The following is a 22,527-nucleotide window of genomic DNA, read 5'->3' on the forward strand; positions in this document are numbered from 1 at the left end:
TGCTGTGAAAGTGCAAGTGGGGCATGCGGCCTGGGTGTGGGAAGCTGTGTTCCTAATCCCAGCAAGGGCTCCCTCCAAGGCACTTTCATCCCAGGGAACAGAGGATCTTGCCGCTCATCTACGGCATTTCCTTTCCTGGGTGCACAGAGTACATGGACTCCATTCAACCCTTTGCTGATAGTGACACTGCATCTTCCTCTGTTTCTGGCGGTGTGTGGTGCCTTTACATCCCAGAATCTCTGAGGGCTCTGTAGGAGGTGGAATACTGACTTCCAAGTATGTCCTTATCCCTGGAACCTGTAAATAGGTTCCCAGCTATGGCACGAAGGACTCTGCAGTGTGATTGAGATGGAGAGATCACCCTGGAGTGGGCTCAATGCAGTCACAAGGGCCTTTCTCAGGGGACGCAGCAGAGTCAGAGTAAGAGGAGAAGCAGACTCCAGGGAGACAGAGAGCCATGAGTCAAAGAACCCAGTTAGGTTCCAGAATCTGGAAAAGAGAAGGAAACAGCTTCTCCCTAGAGCCTCCAGAAGGAATACAGTCCTGTAGGCATCTTGATTTTAGTGTGGTTAAGATGTATTTAGGACTCTGGCCTCTAGAATTCTAAGGTAGTAAAGTTGTGTTGTGTTGAGTCGCTATGTTTGTGGTAATTTGTTATAGCAGTCGTAGGAAACAAATACAGACACTGCAACCTGAGGGGAAGTTAGATGAGATAATGAGGCGCCTGCCTGCCCCTTGATACTTGCGAGAGCGCTCCCTCCCTCCCGGTTCCCAGACTTCACACTCGAAACGAAACAGCCCGGGCCACTGTTCCTCTGCTTTTTGTATATGTTCGTCTCTTCTCTTGCTGTTGGCCGACGCTTTTGCTGATATGTCTTCTCCAGCGTCTTCCATTCTCTTGGCCTTCATTTCCTGTGGGGATACCTCTAACAGCAGATCAGGACAAACAGACAGTGCCTCCGACAAGTGGGGTGGTGGTAACCTTGACTTCCTGACGTGGGATGCTGCCACTTCTCTCCTACGGAATCATGATTACGAGGAACTGTTTTTTCCTAAACTAGGTCTGGCTCCCTGGCTGGGCTGCAGAGAGCTGGGGTTGGTGGAAGGCCGAAGGCCACCCAAAGGATGGGGTTGTGCGTGGCATCAGGGACAAGAAGTCACACCACTTTCATGGCTCTATAGAAAGCTAACACAGTGATCCGTGAGCTTTTTTCAGAAATGCCTTTTGGCTCTGGTGATACACAGAGGGCAAGCATGTTAAACCGGCTTCATCCACAGCTTAAAGAAGAGAGCTGTGTGGTTGGCAGCTGACTTTGTTGAGAGAAACAATCGGATTATGATGATGGGCAAGCATTGGGCTGGTAGTGGGCAGTCAGTTTTGGCGTTTTGCTCTTTGCTAAGGCCTTGGGCATCTTCCAGGTACATTCCAGCTTTCCTCGCTGTGGGCCTCCTCCCGGAATCTGATTGAGCCTCATGTTTCCAGACCTTAGGAAAACAAATCAATTCCTTATTCAAAGAAGAATTTAGTACAGACAATCACCAGGACATTTGTGGCATTTCAAGGCTGCTGTAAAAGAGGGTGAGGCCAAGAGAGAAAGGCAGACAGACCGAGACAGAGGGGCCAGGACAGTGAGTCTTAGCTTCCTGGCATTGAGCAAGTCTGGTAACAGGCTGCTGAGCAAGCTCAGGGCCTCAGTTTCCCCATCTGCTACCCAGATGTTCAGCATGAGTCCATCCACCTCTGACTTGTTGGATTGATTGGTTCCAGGCTGCAACGTTGTCCCAGGCCTGTGCTTAATATTACATTACAATGGGGAGGCCTTAATCCATTCAGAAACAAGGAGAAAATATTTCAAGAATGATTCCATAAAAGTTCTCCTAGAAATAAGAATTCACAAAGGTAATTAGCGGACAGTTTTCAGAATTTGCAGAGACATTAATTTTTCAGAGACGCAGATTAGAAGTTGGCAGAGAGATGTCAGCCTTTGCAGAACCCAGCAGCACTGGCTGCCTGCACCCCTCCCCTCCCCTCCCCGCCCTCAATTCTCATCCAGCCAAGGAGCTGCCCTGGCCTCTATAGGGGGGCTGCGTGTCTGACTGCTCAAGAGCCACCTCCAATTGACCAGTCGTGGAGTAAGGAAGGGGCTGATCTTCTTTGGCAAAAAAAAAGTTGCCCTCCCCCTCCCCACTAAATTGACTCCCCTTAACATTGAAAACACTATGATACCAACCAGACCACCACTACTCTTTGCCGGTGTTTAATTCAAAATAGGAACACTAGGGTGGGCCGCGGTGGCTCAGCGGGCAAGAGTGCTTGCCTGCCATGCCGGAGGACCCCGGTTCGATTCCCGGCCCCAGCCCATGTAAAAAAACAAACAAACAAACAAAATATAATAAAATAAGAAAATGTTTAAAGATGTTTCCCTTTCTTCCTCCCTTCCTTCCTTCCATCCTTCCTTCCTTCTCTGTCTTTCTTTCTTTCCTTCCCTTCCTCCCTAAAAAAAAAAAAAAAAATAGGAACACTAAACCGTGAATCAGGAAACTTAGCGGTGGCCGAAATGAAAATAATTCCCTTGCGGATTTTCTGGTTGCAAAATTCTAGGTATGGTTATTGACATCAAACTGTTTTCATTTATTCAGGGTGCCTGCTTTGCTTCTCAAACCTTGGGTGTCTTGCACTTTAGCAGTTAAGACTGGGGGCTTTGGTGTCTGGGAGAGCTGGGACTCACTCCCGGCTCTGTCTCACACTCCCCATGGGACCTTGGGCACACGTCACCTCCCAAGGCTTCATTCTCTCATTCTCATCAAGGGGCCGATGATGGTGCCTTCCTCGCTGAGTCGCTGGGGCTCTCAGCTGTTGAGTACTTGCCATATGCCGAGCACACGGCGCGTCTCGTTTCATCTTGCCACCAGCCTGGCAGGGCGCACTGGAGGAGGGATGATGAATGGTCCTCCTGCGCGGTGGGCTACAGCCCCAGAGGCTAAGACACGCCGCCCACCATGACACAGGTGCTAAGTGGCAGAGCTGGGACTCAAGTCCAGAAGAAGACTCTTTGTCCTCATTCTTCACCACTGAGATAACATCCGCCAAGTACCCTGCAAGGCCCAATCGCTGGTGACTGATGGCAGCTTATAGTTAACAATGCAGGTGAGTGAACAGAGAGAGCTGGGCGCCCATGTTGGCCGACACCACCCCAAGGAGTGTCAGGTCTCAGGCATGAAACCCTGAACCCCATGACCTGAGGCCACGGCAGGCAGACAGGCATCCTTGGGGGTCCCCCCAGGGCAAGGCTGGACCACAGAATTGCCCTCTGAGATGCCTCTAGCACCTTCTCCCCTCCTCCTAGGCGGGCATTTCTGGCGTTTGAGCCTGGATCCGGATCCTGGAGGCGGGCATGGGGTTGCTTAGATTTAAGGGGTAAGTTCAAAGCAGAAAGGAAGCTCTCTTAAAAACGAAGGGCAGCACGAGTGTTAGGGCCAAAGGAGGGATGGTTGAGAGTTCCTAGTAAAACTTTACAGCTTCCGCGTTTCCCCTCCTCTAAATCTTCCCATGAAAACCATGTGTCTGGGGGGCCGTCTCGGCTGAGTGAGGACAGGAGCCACCCATTAGCCCTGCAGGGGGGAGGCTTTCCGGCTTCATTAGTGCCCACCCATGGCCCCGGTGGACAGCAGGCCTGCTAATTGGGGGCCATGCTTCAGGCCCGCGAGCCGGGAGGAAGTGACCACAAGATGCCCAGGGTAGCCAGCGTGGCACTGAGGCTGCCCCAGTACTGGCCAGTCAGCGTCTGGGCAGAGGAAGCTCAGCTGCTGTACCTTTTATGCGTATTGACTTAGTGGAGAGCAAACGTGTTACAAGTTCACTTTCCCCTTTATAGGAGTCTATAAAAAGTCTCTTAAACTGGAGTCCTAGGGCTTCAGCGAGACAAACATAGGGTCAAGCTTTGGGGAGGGTTCAGTCCTCCCCTCCGACTTCAGCCCGGAGGTGTGAGCCCATTTAGGAAGTTGTTTGGAGCCTTGGCGTGGCCGCTGCAGCCACTGCAGAACCATGCCAATGGGCAGCGTGGGGAGGAGGGGCAGCCCCGAGGCCTGCGGGCTGTTGCTGGTGAGTCCGTGGTGAGGCCGGCCTGTGTGGCTTTCTGGGGTATGAGAATGAGAGGGTTCCCTGGCCCAGGAATTTTCTCGTGTGCCTGTTGAAGTACCTGAGGTCCTGGGATTTCTGAATAAGCAGGTGTCTGTAGGAGAGGCCACATTCTAAGTCCCCAGAGCTCAGGCCAGGAGAGCTCAGCAGTAATGCTCCCTGGTGACCAGGGGCCTGGGCTGGCCTGTGCTGTCGGGGAGAGGGTGGCAGGCCTGGGCTGGACAGAAGGGCAGCCTGATGCTGCAGCTCCCAGTGTCCCTGTCTGCTCCTTGAGTCACCGAGCCCAATACACCATCCTGTACATGTCAAACAGGCTTTCAGGACATTCCGCTGAGCAAGTGCTGAGCCCTTGCAGGCTTTGGGCTCTAGCATAGGTTTCCCCATCTTTCAAGTTGAGGAGGGGTCCCAGCCTCTGCCTACCAGCCTCTTGGGGTTGACATGAGGACACAGTAAGAGAGAGGGATTTGGGGCTAGTGAGAGAAAGGTTTTGTGGTCCAGTGGAACCTGCTCTGGAGAAGGCTGTGCAGGGTCGGCCGGCCGAGCCTGGTGCCGAGTCCAGGGCTGGGCACTCATGTGTTCAGCGAGGGCTGGTGGGTGCATGAATGAATGAAGGTGTGCAGCTCACCAAGAGCCTGGCCGCAGCCACTCTGTCTTGCTCTGTGCCCTGTGCCCATTACACCTACAGCTTTGAGCAGGATCACGGGGGCTGCTCCTACTCCCCAACACACGTGTTGGGGTGTCCACCTCACACCCCTTTAGCTGTGCTGACCTGACCCCTATGGGACTGTGGGCCCCACCTCCCCATGGTGCCTGGCCTGGGTGGGCTGGAGTGAGGCAGGGAATAGATCCCTTCTGGGAATCAGGGGAGCGCAGGGGAGCAGGGCCAGGGCAGCCCCCTCACAGGCCTGGCCAGGGTTTGAAATGCCACATAGCCACCAAGGTCCTGAGTGGCCATGAGCCTGCATTCACGCAAGTCTGGGCCTCCCTGAGAGGAGGGAATGTCCAAAGCTGAGTGAGAGGCTGGGAGGGAAACCCAGATACCTCTAGGAGTGAATAGTCACCCCTCCCACTGAGGGGAGGGTCAGGCCCTGCACCGAGGCTGGGCTGGCTTTGAGGTCAGGCAGAGCTGGTTTTGTCACTTTCCTTCCACCTTGCTCGAGTCCCTTAGCCTGTCTGAGTCCATCTGGTCATCTGAAAATTAGACATATGTCACTTACTGTGGAGCTGTCTTGGGGGGATTAATGTAACAGCAAAGGTGCTACGTGGGTGTTACTGTGTGCACTTGCCGTGATCGTCACTGTATTGTTGTAGCACAACTTGTGGCCATGTCTGGGATGTGGTTTTTGCCCCATACATTGAGGCATGAGGAGCGTGAAAAGCTCCGTGACTCAGTGTACCGGAACGGAGCTGCCCAGTACGACCTGCCACACGTGAGGGGCTCTCCAACCAGCACCGTCTGGTCTGGCAGCCACAGCTGCACATGGCCACTGCACACTTGAAATGTGGCCAGTACGATTGAACTGAATTTTTGTTTAATTTTCATTCATTTGAATCGCTGCACGTGGGTAGCAGCTTCTGAATCGGACAGCAGTGTTCTAGAAGGTTCCTAGGAGCCCCTCTCTGCACCGTGCAGACCCTGGAGGTGGACCGGCGGATGGTCCGATACCCTCAGCCATGTGCCCGAGGCTGGGCTCCTCTGTCTGGTGTTGAGATCCACCCGCCACGCAGCCTTGAACTTGGCTCGTGCAGGATGAACAGCTGCTTGCGCACACTGACTGCAGCCAGGGTTTGAATTCGGCCGGCGCAGGTACGGGGCTGTCCGTGGGAATGAAAGCAAGGGGAATGTGGAGCCGCGTTTATGAAGCGCTTGTGGCCAGCCCTGCTGCCAGCTCTGTTTCACAGTAGAGGCAGCCGAGCCCCGAGGAGGTCAGGTGGCCTGCCCCAGCCCACACGGCGGTGCTGCCTCTTCCGATCCCTTCCAGCCCCTCAGGCCCCAGAAAGAAAGGATCAGCCAGGTATTTGCCGAGGGAAAGCCAAAGCGCAGAGGCCCGGGCTGCCAAGCGCTGTTTTTTCTGACTCGGGCGTCGCTCTCTAGGGTGCTCCCCCTGATAGGGGACACCTGGCCCTCCGTCCTGTCATTTGCTCTGACCGCGGCAGTGGCTGGCTCGGGGAGCAGCGCCCCATCTTACAGAGGTGGAGGGACCTGCCCAAGACCCCACAGGGAGCTGGCGTGTCCTCCCCGCAGGCAGACGACGCTCTGGGCTCTCTGTCTCCCAGCCCCCGTTTCCCACCACCCGAGCTCCCCCGCCTTGCCCGGACTCCTGTGGTCAGTCCCTGAGGGGTGCCGCCTGACGCCGCTGCAAGGGCGCTGCCCTCCAGGGTTCGGGCAGGGCCAGGAGTGGGGTGGTCCTGGCCGGGCAGGGCAGGGGCTGGCGGGCCTTAATGGGTGCATTGTCCCCTCACCGCTGGGGCCCCTGGCCATGCTCTGGGTGAGCTCATGTCTGCGGCGGCGGCTGCAGGGAGGCCCGGCCGCCCGGGGAAGCCCACGCGGGCTGGGCCGGCGGGTCGTGAAGCGGAACGTTGTAATGAGCGACGCTGGCTGGATTTATGGGGCTGCGCACGTGCGCCGGCCTTCCTGCGAGGGCCTCGGCATGGGAACACAAACAAGCCCCGGCCAAGGGTGGCGCGACGGGGTCTTAACGAGGATGTCCTCGTTACTGGAAGGCCCGGCCCGGAGCCCTCCTGGGGAGAAATGGAGCTTGGGGCTGGTCCCTGCGTCTCTTCAGGCATTGCCGGAGCCCTTGGCCAGGGGAGGCATGCTGGCCTGCCCACCCCACATACCTGCTTGGCCACCTGGGGTGAGGCACGCTTTCTCTTCTCCTCACTCCTCCTCCTCTGTAAAATGGGGTAGCATGTCTCGCAAGGTCGTTGGGAGACAGCAGGCCAGAGCGAACAGGAGCAGGGGCTGCAGTTGCCCAATTCCTGGCTCTGAATCCTAGTTCTTGCTGTGTAGCCTGGGCAACTCATTTCACCTCTCTGATCCCAGCTCCCTCAGCTGGAAAATGGGATGATAATGTTCACTCTTCGGGTTGTCAGGAGGGTTTGATGAGCTACACAGATTCTCTCCGTCTCAGTGCAGGCTCTCAAAGGCCCTGCCTCTGTGCTGGGGATCTGGGCGGCAGAGACCGGGCACACACTCGTCAGGGGCGTGTTGGAGACTCACAAGGACTGCTCTGCTGGGCTCGTGACCACACGCCTCTTTCTGTGGTGTAGCTGCCGAGCCGAGGGCCTTGGGCAGAGCCAGGGCCCGGTCCTTCCGCCCCAGGACTGGGGTTGTGAGAAGCTTCCCGACTCGGGCACGACATGCTGCTCGTGGCCCACCAAAGACAGACGCCCACTCTCTGGCCTGTGAGGTTGATGCTCCTAAGCTCACCCAAGCCACGGGCCGGAGCCCCCAGCATGAGGATGTAATTCACGGGTCTGTCCTGGAAACACTTTCCAGGTGCTCTCCCTATGGACCGATCATGTGGATTCAGCATCCAAGGTGCCCTGGGACCCAGGCTGTGGTTGGCAGGCGAGGCAAGTGGGTGCTGAGCTGGGCTCTGGTCTAAGGTCAGACCTCCCTCTGAAGCTGCCTTCTGCCCACATGCAGCATGAGGTCCAGGGTTGTGGGGGGCTCTCAGTTACCTGCTGGCTCATCTCGCCAGGGCTTGGTGTTAGGAATGTCCTTGGGGTGGGCCTAAGGGGGAGACCACACTCCCCACATCCCCCAAACTCCCCAGGCCTTCTAAGTCAGGCATTCTGCCCAGTGGCCTTTGAGTCCCAGCAGGCTCAGCTTGACCAGTGACTCATGCAGCTGCCATGAGAGGGCATCTGCCCTGCCCCGAGGGTGCAGCAGAGTGCAGGCCAGCCCTGCTGGTCCCCGTTCTCACAGAGGGCAGGCCGCCCTCCTGGTCCCCGTTCTCACAGAGGACAGGGCCGCCTTTGTCATGCCCACCCCTCATTCTCAGAGCGCAGGACTGGACCCAGAGGCTCAGGGAATGCATGTGAGTGGACGGCCCTCACTGTCTGCTGGGGAGAGCAGCCACCCAAATGCACGGCAGTCATGCAGTGGGCACGGTTCTGGGGCAGGGAGGGGGGTGTGGGTGGGACACACCGAGGCAGGACACCCAGCCCAGGCTGCAGGGTCAGGGAAGACTGCTTAGAGGAGCAGGAGGAGAAGAGGGTGTGCCTCAGGGGACTCCTGCGGGTTGAGTAGGATTCCAGATAAGAGGAGGCAGTGGCATGGCTTGGACTGAGGAACTTGGTACAGGCAAAGGCCTGAGAGCAAGATATAATGGCCTATTGCAGAGAACAGGAGGAGAGCGTGCAAAGGACAGAGGTGTGTGGTGGGTCTGGAGGGCGGCGCGGCCAGCTTTCTGAATTCCCAGGCCTATTTAGGCAGCTTCTGAAGTTCCCTAGGCCTCAGTTTCTTTACCTGTAAAACGGAAACATGAACATCACCATCCCCAGTTTTCATGAGAATTAAGCTGAGCAGTGTACATGCATGTGTTTTGCGTGCTGTAAAAGGTCAAGTGGGGTGCGGGGATGGTTTTGGGGTGCTGCCCTCCGAGAAGCCCTGGTTTCACTGCGGGAATGCCTGAGGAGGCAGGAGGGCTTAGGTGAGGGGCCCCTGGGAAATGATACCCCTTGGGTGGAAGCTCAGTGGCAGTCGTGGACATCCTTCCAGTGCTCGGGTTTGCGGACTCCGAAGTCCTGAAGGGGCTGCCGTGGCTTTAACAAACATCTATCGTAAGCACTTTGTTAAGCCGAAGTTCCCTGTGCTTAACCGAGCCCCTGCCCAAGGGGCACCTTTCCCTGTGGAGAAATGTGCCAGCAGGTCCAAGTGCGTTTCGTCCCAGGGCTCAGAGACCTCCTCAGGGTGGGGCTCTGCAGCCAGGACCTACGCGGGACCTAATGAGGAGCTGCCGGCTTTCAATTACCCGCGGCGCACGCTGCCCCGCTTGACTGACAGCTCATTACCCCGCTGCCATTTTTGGGCGGTGGAACTTAATCTCCCAGATGGGAAGCAAATCAATTTGCCCATCTGCCACAGCTGAGCCTACTTGAACTCAATTTTAATTTATTCTCTTAAGCTTAGGAAGCCTTGTCATTTCAAGGTACAGAAATATCCGGTTTCCCCGCTAGCTGGGCCCAGGAGTGCACAAGCCCAGGAGTGGAGGGCGGCGCCGTGGGCCCTGGCCGGGCTTGTGGGGGGGGGGCGGACCATCGAGGCTCACGGGCGCCCTGGGGCTCCCGCCGAAGAGGCCGACTCCCTGCCCGAAGGTGGCGTGTGGGAGTGGCAGGCGGGCGTGACCAGTGTCCTTGCGCTCAGAGTCACCAAACCGGGGCTCGGGGAGGAAGGACTGATGGGGACTTGGAGCCCGGGCGGCCTCCTGGCCGGATGTGCTGTCCTGCTCCAGGCGCTTCCGAGCGTGCTGTCCCCCATGTGGGCGTCACTCTGCTCTCAGGGCTCAGGGGACAGCGAGGTGCAACTCTGGGACTCTGAGCTTTCTGCCCTGTGTAAAAACTAGTCATATACCTTAGGCCAAGATGTGGCCTTTTAACCCTGTGACTTTGGGGCACTTTCCCCCCGTCTGCCCTGCAGGGCCTGTTCCCTGCTATGTGTGCCTCGGGGACACCCAGGTGACAGGCTCGGGCTGTGCTGCCCTTTGCTGCCACTGCACGAGGCTGCCTCCCCCAAGCTCGCGGGGTGTCTGTCTGCGGGGTGCTCTGCTCCGCACTCGGGTGACACAGGGTCTCTGGAGGCTCAGCGCATGGATGTGGGTCTGGAGTGGGAGGGGTGGGCACTGCTGCGGCGGGGTGGGGGAGCCCTGAGAAACGCGCTTTCCATGGCGAGGGTGTTTCCAAGACACTCGCATTCTGAGCTGGACAAAGCAGCCCGCCCGGGTGGCTGCTGGGGGTCAGGGAAAGGCCACTCTGTTTGCACACCTTGATGGGGCACTCGGAGGGGCGGTGAAGGGGCCGAGAATAATGTGCAGTTCTATTGCTCACCTGTCGGGAGGGTCATGTGATATTATTTTGATATCAGGGCCCACCGAAGCAAACACAGCAGGCTAGGTTATAAATGGAAGAAAGAAAGCCAAAAAGAATGGGTGACCTCGCCCTGGCCATTGAGCGTCCTCCTTTCTTCTCGGTGGGGGTGCGCCCTAGGTGGCAGGTGGGGGGCTGCCAGCGGCACCAAGGCCAGTTCCCCAGATAATGTAGGCGGTGGCGTCGGGCAGTGGAAACTAAACATCTCTGTTGCTAATGAACAAATCAGCCCAGCCACACCCCCGCCCGCCCCACAGCTGCGTGTGATGAGAGGGGAGTGGGACCACGCCGGGGGACTGACAGTGCAGCCCGAGGACAAGAAATGGGGTCAACCTGCAGCCTCTGGCCGGCTCACTCGGACCCCTGAGCAGGGTGGGCACGGGGATCTGGAGGGGTGTGACTCTGGATGAGAAAGGGAAATTACTGCCCATCTCTTGCTGTACCCTCCCCCACCCTCTTTTGCCTCGTTCTTTTTCTTTTTGCCTTGTTCTTTTTCTTTTTGCCTTGGTCTGAGCCAGTTTCTCTGTCAGGACCACCTGCAGCTGTGACCAAATACAGCCACCTGCCCCTGGATGTGAGGGAGGAATTCCATGGGATAAACAAATCTCTGGATGGACAGCTCCACGTGGGGGGCTGAAGTGGCGGTCTTCAGACTGAGGGGTTCAGACCTGAGGTTCTCCATGGAGGGTGCGGGAAGCCCCCGGGCTGGGGCTGAGAAAGCAGCCAGTCTGTCATCTTGCCACATCTCACCCATCGCCTTGCTCTCATGGCCCAGAAGATTCCACCCCTTCCTACAGAGACCAGAGCTAGATTTTCTGTCCCAAGAAAATCTCCTTGAACAACTCTCTGAGCCAGTGAGCAAATTCCCTCCGCTGAGTTCCCAAGCCTGTTCAGCAGACCCTTCTCTGTGGTCCCCTATGCCCCTGACACAGGCAAAGCCTCTCCTGCCTCTGTTAAGAGGTGCCGGATCCGAGACCTCATTTAGTAAGCAAGCAGTAAACTGTCGCTGTCCACTGGATTGCTTTAAATCCGAGTTTCTATTTGTCTATCCCCAACAAGTTCTATGTATCCCTCCAGGGCTGGCCCCTACCTAAGTGAAGATCAAAAGGTTGGGCCGAAGGGAATACCAAAGAAGGGCCCAGCTACATGGGGAGTGGGGAGAGTTCTGATTGCAGAGTCAGACAGCTGGGTTCAGATCTCAGCTCCACCATTCATAGCTGTGTGACCTTGTGGAATATGCTTCACCTCTCTGTGTCATAATTTTCTCTTCTATAAAATGGGGATAGTATTACTGACCTCATAGGTAGGTAAATGAAATTATGTATTTAAGACCGGTGTATGTATGTACATACATAGAGAAGTTGTTATTGTCAGATTAGACTGTTGGAGCCATTGTGCTTTGTATCTCAGATGTCATTTAAAAACGCTCATGGAGGGATGCTGAGGAAATCATATGGGTAATTCAGGGCAGAGCCCTGCTGTCCAGGGCAAGGGTGGTTTCTTCAGAAGCTAGTGGGAAGGGGCTTTTGCTGCCTGGAGCCACTGTCTGATCACAGGGCATGGCCCTGAGCGTGCTGGGAATGAAGGGGACCCGGCACAGTCACAGTGGGACATCAAGGCAGCTCTACTCCATAGTGTTCACTATGAGTCCGGCTCCAACATGGCTCACAGTGAATGGGAGTCCTGGGAAATACCAGTTTCCTCTCTAGAAATTGCAGGGTTTCCCTCCTTGTAAAGCAGTTTCGTTTTTGGTTTAAATTTTACCAAAGCTGACTTTTGAATGGAGTACATTTCAAAAGTTTCCTTGCAGTTGCACCAGTATCTTGTAAGTCATGAGGTTTCCCCCTGCCCCCAACATGAGGCTGACATCAGAGAGCAATTTTTGATCCTAGTTTTAAATACTAACTAGGTGGTTTAGAGATAATGGGAATCCCAGGCAGTTTGTTGGCTCTCTCTCTCAGTTTCATTGAAAAATATTTCTTCAGTGAGCCCACATCTCAGGGGCAAGGTGCACTTTGGATTATTGGAAGTTCAGAAACATTTAGGTGATTATGGTAAATAATTCATGCAAACCCTGACAAATACAATTTATTATTTTGTGCACAAGTAAGCAGAAACTGGCTGCCCTTTTCTGTATTTCCCAATCCTTTTAGTGACATCTAGTGGATGATCTTTGCAAAAATGGGATTTGGTCGAGCTTCTTCAGGTGTACTGAACGTCTTCCTTGGAAGCAGCAGGTTGGAGCGCTGCTACAGCAGTAACGGGGACAGCTGTGGCGCCTCAGCACCAGACTGTACTAGGGATCATTATATTCTTTCCCCTATTCAATGACACACCATTTTTACCTAGGAACACATGACTGACAGACAAACCCTCAGTCAAATTTATTCAGACCTAGGTTCTCAAAATGAATGAAATGAGCCTGTTACTATGAGGAAAATGTGACAGGTTTTTTTTTTTTTTTTTTTGCCTATGATAATTCTCGAGCTTTAAAAGAAAGTATTACAATTTCAGAAAACTTGAAGAAAAAAAAAGGGATTTGACTCTGGTGTTCCTCCTCCGAAGTTAGGGGAATGTGATTCTCAGAGAAGCCGTTTAAATCTCGTTTTCATCCAGATAGTCATCTGTGTTTTGTCTTTGAGTTATAAATACCACTAAAGCCAAATGAACTTGCTCTTGTTGCTGACCAGGGGGTTCCAGCAGGGCCTATACCATGGTGGTCATCTGTGCTTGAATCTGGTTGTCACTTACTAGCAGGGTGGCCAAGGGCAAATGACCTAATTTCTCTCAGCCTTAATGTTCTCAGCTGTAAAATGGATCTAATTACGGGATCTGCCTTATAGGGTATTACAAGGACAAGATGGAAATGATGCCATAAAGGGTTCAGCACAGTGTCTGCACACATTTCAGCTAACACCAGCCACTGTTTCTTTCTCATCTTTCTCCCTGCAGAGACAGTGCTCTTAGTTAGACAGCTGCACTGTACAGTTTGTCCAGGCAGGCAGTTTACAGATACTAAATCTTCTTCTTGGAAAGACATGCAAAACTTTTTCTCTCTTTTTGGTCAAATGCAGTCAAGAAATAGGAACATGTAATCTAGACGCAACAGAGAGCTTGGAAAAAGAAAGTTTAGTCTTAAAAATACCTTATATTTAGAAGAAATTTGGAAAAAGTCATCTTTCAGGTTTGAGTTAGAAGTAGTCACCTTTTTCTTGGAAAGGAGGTTGGTCATATGGTTTAGTACCTTCTTTTTTCATTTCATTAGACACAGTTTCAAAGGAAAAATAATTTTACATTCATTCATGATTTGCAGTGTACTTCAAATTTCTTCCTTGTTAAACTGTTTTAGGAGAAGGCAATCTTCTTTTTAAGGAGATGGTGTCTTCTGTGCATTTAGCAAATTTAAATTAAGGTAAAAATGCCCTCCTGAAGCAGAAAAAAAAAAGTGTTTTGCTAACATGTTTTAGCTACTCTGGCCCAGCTGGGAACTTTCTAAATAATCTATATCCCTAAACACCCTCAGCTGTGAGAAGGTACATGGAAGCTGGTAGCACATCCTGGGATCTGGGTGGTGGCAGCTTGCCCTTGGAAAGCTCCAGGCACCCTCTTTCTGGGCATGCAGAGATGACAGACCCGACACAGCCCCAGCCGAGGCTCGAGGCTCTTCCAGCTTCTTTTGGCAAGTGGCCCACAGGCATCCAGGCCCAGCGATGAGCCAGAGGCTGTCAGGAGGCAGAGGATGGTAGGGAGAGCTGGGCTCTGAGCCTGAAGACAGCCTTGGGTGCCAGCCCTGCCACTTGCCGCCCACCTGGCTTTGTGGACATCCACTTTCCTGCCCAGGCTACAGTGGCCACCGTGGTCCTTCCTGGGAGTGGGCTGCCCCACCCAGACTCCCACCCCCGTAACCAGAGAAGCTGATTTAGGACTCACAGGCACAATAATTCAAAACCACTAGACCAATCACAACAACGTTTTAACATTTTACTAAATCAGTTCACACAAATTCCAAATTGCAAATATAATTAAGGACAACAGGTTCTGTTCTGCCTTTTCAATCTTTCATTTTCAAATCCATCATTAAGACAATAAGTAAACAAAAATTAGGTCTGTTACAATTCATGATTTTCTGAGGGGAAAAAAAAAGAGAACATTTGTAAAAAGAACGCCACTGGATGTACGATAAAGCACCACAACACACGGTTACAAAATGGGGCTTCCTGGATTCTGCCATGTGTAAAAGACACTTTTTTTTTTTTTCGACTGCTCTGCGCTGATCAGGATTTCATTAAAATAAAACTATAAAATCTTCTAGGTTACGCTAAAGTCAGACATGGTCTGGAACACAGTGCTTAACAACAGTAATGCCAACTATCAGTGCTAACGTAAAACATTTTAGAAGGTCAAAAACAATTAGACTGAAAACCAAAACCTTATTTTCCCTAGATGAGCAAAATTGAAAATGAAAGGGTTCCCGCCTCCCAGCAGGAGTGAGGGGGATTTTTTTTTTTCTTTTCTTTCTTGCAAACTGGAGGCGGGAGAGATGGTGCGGGCTGGTTCTTCAGCGCCTCAGCCTAGTTGGCGTCCAGCTTGGCCATTTCCTGCACGTAGATGCCTATGCTCTCGCTGTCAAAGAGCACGAAATACACCGTTTTGATTGAAGAGGACATTGTCGACACGAAGTAACTGGAGATGGCCTTCAGGATCAGCTGGGCCGCCGTCTGCTTTGGGAAACCGTTCCTGCAGGAGAGAAAACAAGCCCTCAGCAACCAGGAAGGCCCCAGTGGGCGCGAGACCCACTCTTCCCATCCCCCCACCCCCGCCCCAGGGCCATCCGGGCTGTAGTCTGCCTCATGCTGGGTCACGGTGTCCGTGAGATGTGCTGGGCCCTGTGGCTGCTGGGGCACGGGGCGAGAGAGCCTGGTACCCACAAGATGGGGTACAGACAAGTGGGCAGAGTTCTGAGACTTGAGAGGTCCTCCCCAGTGCCTTCAGAGAAGAGTGCCAGGTTTTCCAAAGGCAGCTAGCAAGGGGACAGAGGATGATGCTTTTAAGGGGAGTGGTGTGCCACTGGGCAGCATGCGCTCCTGCAGTTCTTTCCCAGCCTCACTGTGACTGGCATAGTGCTGGAGGCCTCTTGAGGCTGAGACACTCTGGATGGGTCTCAGCTGGAGGCTGGGGGTTCCGCAGGAAGGCTCTGACCTCTGGCCACATGGGTGGTTCACGCTGCCCTTCAGATTTTCATGGTGGAGGTCAGTGGCCAGGACCCCCCCCCACCACCACCAGTTTGGCCCACTCAGTCTGGGTGTCAGGGGGCTGTGGTGTGGGGGATAACCCTCGGCAAAGTGATTTCCCCACCCCAAATAATTCAATTCTTCACACCAAATTTATTTGAACTCACTTGTGTTTCCATTTAAAGTAAATGTTGTGTGACAATTTTTGGAGTTAGGGGCTGAGAATTTAAACAAATATGAACCAGGACTAGAAGAATGGGCACTCACCACCCTGTGTGCCAAGGCAGCCCCTGGTCAGCACTGCCCATGTGTAGTCTAGGTGACCAGAACGGAGGCTTGCCTGGTCCAGCAGGAGTAGCATGGGCTTTGGAACCAGTGGCCCAGGAGTCAAATCCCTTATGAGTCCCATTTACCGTTCAGGATATGAGGATGGGAGGATGGGGCCAGCTTTCATGGGGATGTTTTTATTTTATTCATCCAGCAGATCTAAAATTTTCCATCTGCCCTGGGCTGGGGACCTGTCAGCCACCCAGGTGCTGGGTCCACTCGGCAGTTCAGCTGGTACTCTTGGTCAGGTATCCGCTGCCAGGTGGAGAGGTTTTTGAATGCATAGAATATGGGATTTCTTGTCACCCTCCCAGCCTCACTCATGACATGTTCCTGAGGTCTGGCCCAGCCACCCAGCTCCCTTGGAAAGCCACCCCTACTCTGTGGTTCATGCTCAGAGCATTTCCCTTGGGAGAAAACCATGCTGCTGGCTCTATTCAGCTCACAAAGTAACTTCTAGATGCTTCAGCTATGGAGCTCATTTGTAGATGGTAGGTGGTGTCACTCAGGGCAGGTTCACCAACCTGTGTGGAGGAACCTGTGGGCGATGAATAGGATGTAACCCAGGGTTGGGGTTCCTTCACAGACGACTGTCCCTTAGTGACACAGTGAGCCCACTATGCAGGCAGCATACGGGACATCACCACTGAGGAAAAGAGGCTGAAAAAAGAGCTTCAGAGATGTTCTGGCCAGGATGGTGATTTCAGCCATGTACAGCTTCTTCCCAAAGGACTGAAGCCACCCCCGTGGCTCTACTGACTTCTCAGATTCGGTGTGGAATCGACAGGGAGGACTGGACGGAGGGTGGTGGGGACAGCGCAGGAAGAAGGGCCCTGCTAGGAATGGGGAAGGGTGTATACACCATGAGGCGGCGCCTACCTCTTGCACCCATTCTTGGAGCTGTAAGTTTAGTTTGGGAATAATCTTTTATCACCCCTGGCACAGCTGCCTTGACTATTTTTACAGGAGTTGCAGCACACCAAGGATAGTTTATTCTGAACAAGACACACCTTGGGAATTGCTTGGAGGAGTAAACTCAGCCTTCTAGTTTTGGGGGGGCATCTCTCCATGGCATGTTCCCAAGGGAGTGTGTGTAGGTTTCTTGGGGAGCCCAGTCCAAACCTGTTGTATGGCATGGTAGGGGTGGAGGAGCTGCCCTTCCTCCACCCAGACCCCACTCCTGAGAGGAGGGACCAGGGTTGGCTTTTGGAGGAGGTTGTTCAGGTATAGGGTCACTAGACTAAGGGTTTTAGGTGCCTCACAAGGAGCAAGTGTTTATTTTCCTGCTATAAGTACAGCTGCTGCCCAAAGGACTGATCAGATTACAACAATCCCATTAATTTCAGCCCTGGTGAGAAGAGCTGGAAGAGGAGGTAGTGAGCTGCCAGACAGGCAGGAGCAGGGGCTATCCGCTGGCTGCAGCAGGATAGGGAGCCTGGCCCACAGCTGGAAGCAGCCTTAGCTCAGCTGAGGGGGCTCCCAGGGCTTCTGGACTAGAAAGAACCCTGCCAGGGGATGTGATCTAAATGGGGGGCGAGAAGGGCTGTGAGGACTGTGCTCTCTGCATGTGAAGCCCGAGACAGCACCGAGCTGTTTCACACCCCAGCTCCTGAGGGTGACTTCCTGTCTGCCTCTGCCTGTACCTGCGGGACTTCCCTGCTCTACAGACGGTTGCGTGACCTGATGGCTGCAACTTGTCTCCTCTCCTGTCTCCTCAACCCCACCTGAGCTGGCCCTGGTCTGGTGCAGGCTTCTTAAGCTGCTGACCTGCCGCTGGTCTACCCATGTCGCCACGTGCCTCCAACACTTATTTACTCAGGCACCAGCCAGGTGAGAGGTGGTGCACTGCAGACACACACAGCACATGGCCTTGCCCATCTGTCCTTGCTTGCTATGAGGCCTGAGACTCGCCCTGGGACACCAAAAGGTACAGCACTGAAACCCTCCCCCATGATTCCATTCCTCTGCAGTGAACCCTGACAAAGAGTGTGTGACTTCCAGTGATGGAATGTTCTTTCCTGTTCCTCTGTATCAGTAGTTCTCAAGTTTTCACCTGAATCACAATCACTGAGGGCTTGTCAAAACAGATTCCTGGCTTACCCCAGAGTTTGATTCAGGAGGTCTGGGGACCACCTTTGAGAACCATTGTTCTAACACAGCCAGCAATGACTTGATAATCTGAGCTCGCAGAGTGGGCCAAAGGTTAAAAACCTGCAAGTCGGTGAGAAAGGGAGGGACCAGAGGATTGAGGCCCACAGTGCCCACATGGCGTGTCCTACTGTTAACAGGGTACAGCTGTTCTACCCTAGAACTTGCCTGGACTTGTCCTTCACAGCTGTAAAGGGTGAATGTGAATCTGGATTTGTTTCTGGGAAAACTGCTTGTTGACAGACCCATCCCTCTCTTCCAGGCAGCCACAGACGAACAGAGAAGCCTGGCCATGGGGGTGTGGCCACTCTGGACCACACAGACTACAAGGAGGAACAGTCAAGGGAAGAGTTTTCCTAGAGTTGTCAGGTGAAGACCAAAATGTTCTCGTCTCCACAATTAAAAAATCTGTTTGTAACCAGAAAGTACAGGAAAATGTTCTAGCAAAAGTACTTTACACGCTGAGCCCTGTGCCCTCAGGTCAGGGCAGCTGAAACACATGCAGTGGCCAGGGCAGCTAAGCCCAACTCTGCTTTCGCTGTGTGGTGGCTTGGTGGCCCCCACCCCTCTCCAGGCAGATAAGCAGAGCAGTAGGTGCTCGGGCCCTGGGGCCACCCAGGCCTGGATTTGAGTCCTAGCTCTGTCCCTGTGCCTGTTTCCTCACCCTGTGAAATGGGGTAGTCAGAGTAACTGTATTATATGGGGCAGCTGTGGGGACCGACCAAGATAATGTACATCAGACACCAGAGCAGCAGAGTCCTCAGTCATCAGCCATAACCTCTGAAGGGCATGGTCTTGAAGGACCTTTTCAAGGGCTTGCACAGTAGACAACTGCCCAGGCCCCATGGCAGCTGTGACTGGGTGGCTGTTACCGTCACTGCCCCACACATGTAGTTACTCTGGGCTATGATGTTGGCCTCCAGCCCCTGGAGAGCTGCTGTGTCCCCTTGGAGGATTGGCGGCCACCACTGCTGGCTGGTTGGTTGGTTGGGGCGTGGCAGGGACTAGAGAGGTGCTCTCTGCCCTGGAGCCAACTACCTTCAGGAAAAGCACTTGCCTTCCACATCAAACTCATCTTTTCAGCTTCTCAGCTGGCTAAGTTCCCTTGTTTATTGCATAACTACACTCCCTCAGAGTGGCTATTCCTGCTTGGTCAAATCTTTGTATCTTCCTCCCCCATCTTAGGTCTGCTGCCGCAGGGACCATCATGCATTCCTACAGCCATACTGTGCCTACCTTCCAGACAAGACCAGTTGCCACCTCCTCCAAAGCACATTGTTGCCTTGTGCAGACTAAGGAGTTGGCTGGAGCTTTCCTCAGTCACTCCAGCTGTATCTGGAGGTACCTTTCCCAAGTGTCCTGGGTCTCAGTTTCTCTAGGCACGGGGGACCCTACAGGCTACCCCAGTCTTGAGGAACTTGAGTCAGCCTGCCCAGTGATGGTCAGGGGCTGTGCACGCTGGATGCCAGTTCCCCTGTCCAGTCTGGATCTATAGATTTTGGGCTCACCAAAGGCCACACTCCAGAAAAGGTTTATATTCCTACAGCTTTTGCTGAGCCCATTCGATGGGTGGGGCATTGCCAAGCATCCCTGTTCTCAGTAAGCTTTCCCTTCAGGAACAGGTGAGGCAGGTGTGGAGAATTCAGACTAAGAGCCGAAAGGAGCAAGCCGAGTCACTGCCGAAAGGCTCTGTCCTGAGGGAACCTGAATCAGTTTTCTGGAGGAGACAGACTGGAAGCTTGCCCTTGAATGCGGGGTAGGAAGAAAAGTGGGCTTCAGCATTTCTGCTGGGCCAACATGGATGGTGCTGTCACCCTGTCTTGGCAGTTTGGGAGGTGGGTTGGGCTGGACGTCTTGGACACTGTTCTGCTAGGATTAGTCCTCGTCACGATGTGGCACTGGCTACTCCTGGGCCTTTGGTTTGCCCACAATCTGTCTAGCTTTTAAAGGGTTGCTCCAATGGAGGTTGCACCATCTGGAGGTAAAGAGCAATCCATAACGATCTTGGAGGGAAAGCAGCAGTTTGCAGGAGGAAGATGCTGGCATTCATGAGGGAATGATGACAGGTCCAGTGCCCCTGTGCTCATTTAAGGCTCTGCTCCCACAGCTAGAGGGCCTGGGCAGCCCAGCCCTAAAGCAGCCTCTTATCTTTTCTCACTCCAGGGTTCACTCACATTTTGGGGTAATAATTCCCCCAAGTCAAAGTCTGTTTCTGTCCTTTTATTTTCCTTCTCAGGGCAATTTCTATGGGGTAGAGAGACTAATGGCTGTTTCTGTGCAAGGGGAGGGAATTCCAAGGTGTTTCCAGAGGTTCCCTATAAAAACTATGCACACAGAAAGTGTGCAGGCAGCAATCTTTTGGCTGAGTGAGAGGAGATAGGAGCAAGGGTCTGTGTGACACAGGAGGCAGGGATTCCTGTGCTTAACATCATAGGCTCTGAGGTCAAATGCTGCCTCTATCAAGGACAAGCTGTATGACCTCAGGTAAGTTACTTGATCCCTCTAGGCTTCTGTTTCTTCACCTTTGGAGTGGAATCAGCAACAGTGGTCACTCAACCCTTACGTTGTTTTCAGATAATGCAGATAAAGGGATCAGCCTGGTGTTTGGGACTCAATGAAGGTTTATAAATGGTAGCTTGAAAAAAGCAAACTGGCTTTCCTTGTAAGCTCATAAATCTAAGGAGAGTTTAATCAAAGCCCCAAACCACCTATTCCCTACATACTGGCCCTCTGGAAAGGGGTCACCCTTAATGTCAAACAGAGCTGAGGGAGTGGGGGTGTCAATAAATATGGTGACCAGACTGGCTGAGGACAGGATATCCAGATGCTAAAGGTGTTTTCCCAAGGCTGGGGTTACACCGTGGGGTCTCACTTGCCTCAGGCATGCTTTAGGGTTTGTCTGGGCCAAGGGGCTAGAGGGAGCGGGCGTGGTGTCATCCTTCCGAAGATGCCAAAGATGCTGTGCCTCGGCTAAGAGAAAGTGGTCCCTCAGTTCTTCACCAACATGTCTGTGTTTATACTATTTTAATTCCAACATGACTTTTATGCCGGAGACACTAGATGCCACAAACAAGCCATTTTATTTCCCCTCCTAAAACCCACCGTGATTTACTGGCTGGCTCTGGTGTAATCCCCACTCTTTACTCATGAAAGAGAGGGCAGCTGTTTATACAGCTCTGTGGGGCTATGTCTGCCTGGCAGATGTTGGACCCAGGCTGCTGTGCACATGTGCTGCCTTTGGCATTCCGCCCTCTTAAAAGCTTTCAATTTATTATTTTTTAAAACTTTTTTACTCTGTGAAAAATGTAAATAAGTTTGTAATAACACATGTTCTTTTATGGGAATTACTTTTATGCTCCAATTAAAAATTTCCCAATAGCCATATGAAAGAGCGTGAAATTATTACCTCCAATAAAGACAGCTATTGCCTCTCTCTTCGGAAGCACCTTTCATCAGAGTAGATCAAAGTGCAACTGGAGCATTAATTAACTGAGTCTAGTAACCATGTGTGAGGAAGGGCAGTCCTCGCAGACTCATTTACTGATAAGAAAGTCCAGGGACAGAGAGGTTGACTCATTTAGTAAAGGTCACACAGCAGCACAGTGGCAAAGAACAGATTTTTGTAGGAGGTGGGGGTGAGTAGGGATGGGAAAAGCAGGAGCATGGTTATTTAATCTCTGAATCTAAAGGAGTTTGTGGGGAAAAAAGCAGGGGGTGGGGGGGTGGGGGGTGGTGGTGGTTATTCCCTCTGGGACTGGGCCCAGCACCTATAATACATCTCCAAAATTCCAGGGAAAATTCAATCTGCTGGTGGTTTACTGACCCCCTTATGAAATATACTTGTCTTTGTCAGGTGTTCTTAGAGTCAATCAAAAGAACTTTTGGAAGCTCTGTCTCTGTTAGCTTTTCCTTCAGTATGCATTTGAATGACAATGATATTCATAATATGCTCTTGGCAAAAGAAAAAGAGTGAAAAAGTATAGTCGTTGAAAATATAGGCGGCAATACAAAACAATGCATGTATGATCAGGAAGTCTGTCAGCTTTCATCTGGGCACATCTGGGTCATCCCTACACTTGGTGAAGTTAAATTCAGTGCAGAGCAGAGTGTATATGCACAAGTGTGTGGGTAGCGCATCATTTTTCACTTACCTGGGGGACAGGTAATTGTTCTGGTACTTCAGCTTCCTTCTGCCAGTAGGCTCGAGGAGAGAGCCTGCTCTACCAGAGCAGAGGATTGAGGGGACCCCACTCCAAGGAGCACCTGGTCTAGGAGGGACCTTACTACCCAGAACTTCAGGGCCAGAACGGGGAGATGAGCCAGCCCACAGGTCACTCACCGACCGTTAAGAGACTGTCAGGCAAATGCTCCTTCTACTGCTGATGACGGCAGACAGTGATAGAAGTGTCAGATGAAAAGTCCGGGCATAACCAGGGATCTTTCCCAGAGCTGGGGACTCTGGGAGGTCCTGCCAGGCATACGCAGCCTCCCTGGCCCACGCAGCCATGGGGAAGGGTGGCAGAGCCTGTCTGCTTGTTGGCAAGCACTTCTGCTAAGTTTAAACTCTGCTTGAGGAGAAATCCCAGTGTG

General features: G+C 52.9%; 1 protein-coding gene and 1 long non-coding RNA gene across 6 annotated transcripts in view; one reads left to right on the top strand and one right to left on the bottom strand.

The window, feature by feature from the left end:
- The window catches only part of LOC143664979 (uncharacterized), a 420,148-nt gene that overhangs the window by 383,633 nt on the left and 13,988 nt on the right, over positions 1 to 22,527 (top strand). For both annotated transcript variants that reach the window (XR_013166694.1, XR_013166695.1), the window contains 2 exons: positions 18,200 to 18,306; positions 19,123 to 19,693. This is a non-coding gene — a long non-coding RNA (uncharacterized LOC143664979). The remainder of the gene's footprint in view (positions 1 to 18,199; positions 18,307 to 19,122; positions 19,694 to 22,527) is intronic.
- Positions 14,192 to 22,527, bottom strand: part of MACROH2A1 (macroH2A.1 histone) — a 99,477-nt gene continuing 91,141 nt past the window's right edge. For all 4 annotated transcript variants that reach the window (XM_077138510.1, XM_077138508.1, XM_077138509.1 and 1 more), the window contains exon 9: positions 14,192 to 14,968. In XM_077138510.1, the coding sequence (XP_076994625.1) occupies positions 14,803 to 14,968 (166 nt within the window). In that variant the 3' untranslated portion in view covers positions 14,192 to 14,802. The remainder of the gene's footprint in view (positions 14,969 to 22,527) is intronic.

The sequence above is a fragment of the Tamandua tetradactyla genome, chromosome 20, assembly GCF_023851605.1.
Source record: "Tamandua tetradactyla isolate mTamTet1 chromosome 20, mTamTet1.pri, whole genome shotgun sequence".
In the NCBI taxonomy this organism is placed as follows: Eukaryota; Metazoa; Chordata; class Mammalia; order Pilosa; family Myrmecophagidae; genus Tamandua; species Tamandua tetradactyla.